This window comes from Sinocyclocheilus rhinocerous, unplaced genomic scaffold (assembly GCF_001515625.1).
Source record: "Sinocyclocheilus rhinocerous isolate Xijiao unplaced genomic scaffold, SAMN03320098_v1.1 scaffold1694, whole genome shotgun sequence".
Lineage (NCBI taxonomy): Eukaryota > Metazoa > Chordata > Actinopteri > Cypriniformes > Cyprinidae > Sinocyclocheilus > Sinocyclocheilus rhinocerous.
Genome location: NW_015626863.1, coordinates 1,467,317 through 1,475,565, shown reverse-complemented (window position 1 = coordinate 1,475,565; position 8,249 = coordinate 1,467,317). Strand labels below are relative to the sequence as shown.

Genomic DNA, 8,249 nt, shown 5'->3' with positions numbered 1-8,249 from the left:
TAAACTAATAAAAACGACAAAAACTATAAATAACAAAAAATTAAATAATTAGAACTTAAAATTAAAACTGAAAATATAAAAAAAAGCTATTTCAAAATCTTAATAAATACTATAATAGTATATAAATAATACTAAAATAACAGTTCTGAAAATAAATTAACCACATGATCAACTCTTAACTTTTAGTTTGTCTTATTATTTGATCAGAATGCTAAAAGACTAGCTACGGATGTTAAGCATGAGATTCGAGAGCAGCTATTGGCTGGGACGTAAAGTGGGTGGGATTAAGGGAGAGGTCCTTGGTAAATAGTTTTGTTCCCAGTTTTAAGAGGATTGATTGAGTACACTTCTTCACCCAGGGTTTGTTTGGCGTGGCATACTACCATACTAGTTTTGCAGTATGCAAACTGGCACATTATGCAAACGTTTAGTATAAATGGCATATGTGGATGACTTATCGGTAATATTTGCCAAAATATGCAGCATACAACAGAGCACACTATGTAAAAAAAAAAACGTATCCCATGATGCAATGCGCTCGACCTTGCATTCTGAAACAGTGTTGTTATTAACGAAAACTATTACAATTTGTTTTAGTAAATTGAAATAAAGCTAATATAAAAAAATTGTAAATATTAGATGAAAAACCTAAACTTGCCTTGGCAACTCAGATGAACTGCTAAAACGACGGAAATAAAACTGGGGGAAAAATTAAGCTATATAGAAATATTTATATAAAAAAGACAAACTTAAAAATTATGAGTAAAAAAAAACGTAAAAGTATATTACAACTCTTAACTTTTAGTTTGTCTTATTATTTGATCAGAATGCTAAAAGACTTCATTTTACTTCGTATTTCATTTTTCTCAAAATTGGATTAAAACTGAAAAAACTATTTCAAATATGATAAATAGATCCCATTCGCTGAATTAATCAATGATGTCCCATGATCATCTTGTATACTACTGTTAGAAACGTTTAGAATTTCAAAATGCATACTGTTTCACATAATATTTTTGAAAAATAGTAGGCAGTATACAGTATAAACAGCAAAGTATGCAGGACGTTTGCTAGTATTCCACTCCGAACACAACCCAACAGTTTTAGACCGAGGTTGAGTGTTTCCCACACTCACTTAAACACACACACAGACTACAGTATGTGTGCTTATAACAGTCTGATAACCAACAACGGTCATAGAGCACATTAAAGCATGTTTAACACACACACACACACACACTTCCAGCATCCATTTGATGAATGTTAAAAAAAAATAAAAAATGGATCCATCATTCACTGCTCTCTCTCCATTTTCCTTCATTTTATCAGCTATTTGTCCCGTCTTTCTCACCTCATTTTCTTCTATCACATATCCCAATACAGCTTTTAGCTTTTTTTTTAATAACATTTCCCTCTCTCTTTCTCACTGTTTATATGAGTGTCTGATAAATATTCATCAGCGTTTCATTTTTTCACCTGTCTAAAAGTGCCAGCCAGCTGGATATTACAGGAACTCTATAAATTCCACTTTTTTGGATGCTGGATCAGAACATTTAAAGTCAACGTGAAGCCAAAATTGACATTATTTACTTTATTACTACTGAAATGTCTTCACCAAGCCATTGTTTCTTGCCAGCTCTCCTCAAATATCCTTTTTACCTGCAAAATTTGTCACATTGTGGCAGTAAAACAGGTCACGAGTGCAGTTTCATGCTGACTTTAAAATATTCAGATGGCTCACATGTTCCTGGAAAGCATTAATGTGTTGTGTTACATAAGCGTGACCTTTGGCCACAGCTGAATTTATTAATTAAACATTTTGTACTGTTAATATTCTTTGCTTTGCTTCCAGCACTTTCTGTTTCTGTGGGTCTAAATGCATTGAATTGCGAGTTTTGTATCATCATCATCATCATCATCATCACATCCCTCAGTTTAAGACGATCTTTACAGACGCCACAATCCAACACCGATAGCCACTCTGAATAAATATAAATATAGGACTATGGCATAAAAATCCACAACATTAAACATTAAACACACGGTCGAGCTTTTCGAAAATGAAAAGAAATCATCTCAGAACAGCAATCTTATACACATCTTTCCTTTAGCGATTTAATTAATTCCCTTTAATTATCTTTTAGCAGCTTAGCGAATGATAACTTGGCACTACTGAATTTTGTAAATATTTGCTTGGTCTTAAGAGTTAAGGGTCATAAAATACTCCATTTTCTCATCTTTTGCAGTCTTGTCTTGAGAATTTTGAGTTGTATTTTTTCATTTATCAAGTAAATCTTCATCTAAACCCAGTCATAATCATTATTAACATTAAGACGACCTTCACTGAAAATGTTTGCAGACACGACTGGAATTGCAAAACATTCGGTATTGGTGGTCGTGACACTCGTTGCTATGTCGAAAGCATCTTTAATCACGTTACGGCAGTTACCATAACAACTGCAATCTGCACAGCAATACTGAAGTAATCATTAGTGTGTGGCACAGAAATATTGACTCTCTCACTGGCTTGTGTTTGTGTGTTCACTGGAAATATTTTCAAAGGTCAAGATGAAGGGTCAGATATGGAAGCCCGTTTCCGCCACTGAATAAAAAATAAAAAATAAAAAAAGTTAATTGTGACTTTTTATCTCACAATTCTGACTTTTTTTCTCATAATTGCGTGATATAAACTCGCAATTGCGAGTTAAAAAGTCGTAATTGTGAGATATAAACTCGCAATTGCGAGAACATATCAGTCCCCCCCCCCTCAAAATTGGACTTTTAACTCGCAATTGCGTGTTATAAAGTCAGAATTGCAGATATAAACTCGCAATTGTGAGAAAAAAAGTCAGAATTATGAGAAAAAAAGTCAGAATTGCGAGATATAAACTCGCAATTGCGAGGAAAAAAAGTCAGAATTGTGAGTTTATATCACGCAATTCTGTGAAAAAAAGTCAGAATTGTGAGATAAAAAGTCGCAATAACCTTTTTTTAATTTTTTTATTCAGTGGCGGAAATGGGCTTCCATAGTCAGACATTCACTCTGTTCCATACCAAGTGAGCTCTAGTGTTGTTTACTAGCAGAGTTGGCGTTACTGTACTCTAATTACTTTTCCTGATAACGCAGTAATGTAATGCATTACATTTTGAATTTATGTAATTTGATTACTGTTACTAATGTCAATAAAATTGTTACTTAAGTTACAAATGCAGTGTTAAGAAAAAATATGAAGATGCATTTTAAATTTAAAATGTAATAAATCACCGGAGAATGCGAGCTAAAATGCTGACGAGTCGTACAACATTTAGATGCAATGAAAGGTTGCCTATCATATTTCAAAATGTTGCACTCGATTTCACATATTTTAGTCTGGCATTACAGTTTGGGAAAAGTACAACTAGTAAAATTAAATTAAATTAAAACTATTCAGCAAGAATGCATTAGATTGATGGAAATAACAGTAAAACATTTAAAAAGTTGAATAAATGCTGTTTTTTTTAAACTTTCTATTCATCAAAAAATCTTGAAAAAAATGTATCATGGTTTCCACAGAAATATTAGGCAGCAAAAACTGTGTTCAACATTGCTAATAATCAGAAATGTTTCTTGAGCAGCAAATCAGCATATTAGAATGATTTCTAAAGATCATGTGACACTAAAGACTGGAGTAATGATGCTGAAAATTCAGCTTTGATCACAGAAATAAATTACATTTTACAATATATTCAAATAGAAAATAGCTGTTTTAAATTGTAATAATATTTCATATTTTTACTGTATTTTTATCAAATAAATGCAACCTTGGTGAGAATAAGAGACTTCTTTCAATAACATAAAAAAAAAATCTTACCAACCCAAAACTTTTGAGCGGTGGTATATATAATTTATAAAAAAAAATTGGATTTTATGGATTTTTGGAGCTTGTTGCAATACATTCTGGGATTCCTTTTTGAAAATTCTGTGTTCATATTTGGCAAAAAGTAGTTATCTTAGAAGGCAACATAATGCACACCTATAGCATGCTGCTTTCACAGAAAGCCCACTATGATTTGGAACAGAGCTAATGTTTCTGTTTCTGTGTGTGTACAGCTGAGGAACAAAGTAAAGCAAGAAACAGCTTCAGAAACCTACTTTCTACCCTTTGAAACAAGTTTTACCTCGTTTCACCCAATCCAATCCGTAATTACCCAAAAACAAACAGCATCGAATGACATCGACATCAACCCCCTACCTCACTGAGGACTACCTCGCCGTGTCTTCAAGCGTAAGGCTTTGTTTTAGTCAGCGAGATTCCTGGTTCAAGTGACGGCGTTTCATCTACTACAGATGGTATCTGCAATGCATAACAGGCTTAGAAGAGGCTGTCAAATCAAAACAATACAGAAAGGCATCATGAATGAGCCCCGGGCTGAAATACACAACAAATCTGATGTACGTGTGTGTATGTGCATGTGTGTGTGCATGTTTCTAGTGTACGACGTACTGACGGTCTGTTCAAATAAGCTCGCCGGACCCTTGAGCTGCCTCCGAGTGTTCATTAAAAATACCACGCTGTTTATGTTCGCTGCTTCTGTATGGAATGTGAGAATGTGTTTTCGGTTCACTCCGCTAAAACCCTTCCTTCCGGTTTTTACGTCCGTGTCTCCGCTGCTGGTCGAGCGGAGTAGATTGAGGTCGGACCTGTGTCGGACAGGGGGGCGTGGCTTTTTGGGGTCACCAGAGGGGGGCGTGTCATCAGGGAGGGGGCGGGATCTGTATCCCGAGCAGCTCGTAAGCGAAAATGTTCCAGAAGATGGCGAAGAGGAGGAAGGTGATGAAGGAGAAGATGAGGACCCACCAGGAGCACTGTTTATGCAGAGATTCCTCATAGCTCCGCAAGATCAGCAGCCCCATGCTGATGCCCACCACTGCGCCCGACAGATGAGCCATGAAACTGGGCTGCGGTCCGGAGGAGGGGAGGGGTGGGGAGAAACGCAGCCATACGGCGCGCCCCACCTCTGAACTCACTGCCAAAGACAGAGAAAGAGATTGGCAGATGTTTGGAACAGCATACTAGTCTGCTATTTATACTACTTCTGCAATATGTAATTTATTTCTAATATATCTAGATTTTTGTTTTTTACATTTTTTATTAAAAATGTAATTAAATTTTTTTATTTAATTTGACAAATATTTAAATTTTTACCATCTAATTTGAGCAGAATAAAAATGCAAAACAACCATGTTTATTTTTCAGATAATTGGAGACAAACGCATTGAATTAAAAATTCATAATACATGTAATGAGGTCGAGTAATAATGTAGCATACAATTGTTTGAAATCACTGCATAATGCACATACAGTATAACATTATTTTTTTTAAATAGTATACAGTATCTAGTGTATACTGCATAGTATGCAATATGCTTGTCTTACATTCTGAATATAGCAAATGAAAAAAAAATAGTACACAGTAACGTGCTAGTATTGTGAATTCAGCCACAGCCTATTATTTATTAACTATAATAACTACAGTTACTTACTGCAAACAAGTGCAAGAATCATCCGTAGCAATTTGTATGGACACTTCATACCGGCCCAGTTCTGAAACACAAACATTTGCATGTTAAAATGCATTACAAAGACTTTTACAAAGTCGGCATAATGAAAATGATATGGATGAATAGTCTTACTGTGAACTATTCATCCATGCATGCATTTAGTTTTTTTTTTTTTTTTACCTTGAAATGTTTAATAAAAAGTAAACATTAAAAAAATAACAGACTTCTCTCTGGAGAAGTATGCTGGACTTCTGATTTAAAAGCTAAAATGTAAAGCTAATGTGAAATGCCATCAGTGTTGTTATTGTTAACTAAAACTAAAACTATGAATAAAATGTTGAATGAAACTTAAACTTAGAATCTGAAAGTTAGTTTAGGCTGAAGCGCTAAAATTACTAAAACTGAAATAAAAATAAATTAAAGCTAAATAGAAATATTAATAAAAAGAATAATAACAAGGCACATACAATTACTAAACTTAAATTAAAATGAAAAAAGAATTCAATTCAAAATACTAATAAATATGAAAATAATGCTTAATACTAAAATAACACTGACTGTCATTTGCAACCTATTTTACTTTCATAATATGATATTTTTGAATAAAATAATAAGATTTTATCCAGTGGGAATTGTGAGTAGTGGACATTACATACTATAATGGAGCCAAAACAATGATTAATAGCTATTTGGCTACATGCGCACTGATGATTTGCTCCCAATAAGACCAGAAACGTCAATTCATGCTTACATTGATTGTTATGTATAAAAAATGTTATTTGAGCAGTAAAGTTTCTAAATCACCCCCTAGAGGTGGAACTACACCTCTTTAAAGGTGGATTTTTGCTTGAGGAACAAATGAAAATGATTTCCTGTGGTGACTGACAGCGTGTCACTGAAGACATCATAGAGCTCCAGCAGAACATTCCTTAAATTCCACTCACACAAACTAAAAGGCACTTATATTCCCATAACAACGTGTGTATGAGGGAAGAGGGAGAGTTGAGACGCATCCATCAGCACACAGCAGACGTCTGTTTGTGTCTGTCTGTGTGCGTGTGATTAGAGACTCTTTGATCTTTAGGGAAGCCGCAGTATAAAGCATCCGGAGAGATTCGTCCGTCTGCGTTTCTCTATTCCTCTGCCTGATTTCCCCTTTTCATTCATTCTGACAGAAGTCACCATGGTAGCAGTTAGTTTTGGTTACCATGACAACGTTGGCGAGATGTGCTGAGCAGAGTGCATAGACCCCGCCGGATCCGCCCACCACCGGAGCGCGCATATCTGTGATGGACACTGTCAGAGAACCTGAGGAGACACGCAAAGAGACAAAATAAGACAAAGAGTGGGACTATTTGATATATGTTGTCCTGCAAAAGCCCCGCCCACAAGAAGTGACTCCATGCAGAATTATGACATCAAGTGAATCGATACATTCGAAATTCTAGTGTGTGATACATTGTTTCCTGAGACTCTCATTCTGTGTAAAGACCTTTGTGCAAAATTAAAAAGCTTGCTTGTGTACACACTGTACGTTTGTTGATTTCAGAAAGCCTCTATTGAGTAAAATTGCTCTTGATAGGCAAATTTAATCATAATATAATCGGCTCATAATGACATGAGGGGATCCCCGCATAGGGCCTGTTTTTTCTAATTATTTGACGTTTAATAGAGAGTGTCTAACTGTCTTACTTGCCTTAAAAAATTATTTAATAAAGCCTAAATTTAAGTTTTTATAAGTTTTATATATTTTTTTAATAAAAAATATTAAATGTATTTTTTCCCGAATTTTAAAATGTAATAAAATAAATGTAATTAAATTTCAGTTTTAATTTAAATGTATTATTATGTTTAATTTAATACATTATTTAATAAATTTAATTGTATTTAATTTATTTGATTAGATTTATAAATTTTATTTTTAATATAATATCTTTTATAATATATTAAATTTATTAAATTGATTCCTTTAATACATTTAATAAATTAAATGTTATTTAATTTCTTCATTTAATTTAATAAATCTATTTCATAAATGTAATTTCAATTACATTTAATTATAATTAACTTTATTGAATGTATTCATTTTATTTTTAACTTAATTTAACTTATTTTTTCCCCATAGGTAGTTTATTAATAAATCAGGAAGAATGTTAGTTTGCATAATAGGACAAGGTGTTATAATCCCAATATTCAGCACCATTTAGCCGCACCATAGAACAGTTTCTCCTTCGCTGTGAGCAGAACTCAGCGAGACGCATGCAGCAATTGTTACGCTCTGATATTGGTTCAGCAAAAATCCAGGTAATCCACCATACCTGCAATATTATTGCAGGTAAAAAAAGAGGTGTTTAAATTTTACTCAAATTTGATTTGCATTAAAATATGCGTTTGATTACATATATAAGTTGTGGCAGTCGTGGCCTAATGGTTAGAGAGTTGAACTTGTAACTCTCTCTCTATTTTAAATGACAGAATTTACATACAGCTCAGGAGCCATGATTTTGTCTTTATTGTGTTATTTTTTTTATATAATACAGTGCCTTGCGAAAGTATTCATACCCCATTCATTTTTTCACATTTTGTTATGTTGCTGCCTTATGTTAATCTGCTTTAAATTACTTTTTTTCCACATCAATCTACACTCCATACACCATAATGACAAAGCAAAAACAGAATTGTCACAACTTCGTAAATTTATTAAAAA

At 33.6% G+C, this 8,249-nt stretch overlaps 1 protein-coding gene across 2 annotated transcripts in view; it reads right to left on the bottom strand.

Moving 5' to 3' along the window:
• Positions 1-3,965: 3,965 nt before the first annotated feature.
• LOC107717788 (rhomboid-related protein 1-like) overlaps positions 3,966-8,249 on the bottom strand; it is a 36,639-nt gene continuing 32,355 nt past the window's right edge. For both annotated transcript variants that reach the window (XM_016524661.1, XM_016524650.1), the window contains 3 exons: positions 6,750-6,850; positions 5,525-5,585; positions 3,966-5,007 (listed from right to left, as the gene is read on the bottom strand). In XM_016524661.1, coding sequence (XP_016380147.1) covers positions 4,736-5,007; positions 5,525-5,585; positions 6,750-6,850 — 434 coding nt within the window. In that variant the 3' untranslated portion in view covers positions 3,966-4,735. The remainder of the gene's footprint in view (positions 5,008-5,524; positions 5,586-6,749; positions 6,851-8,249) is intronic.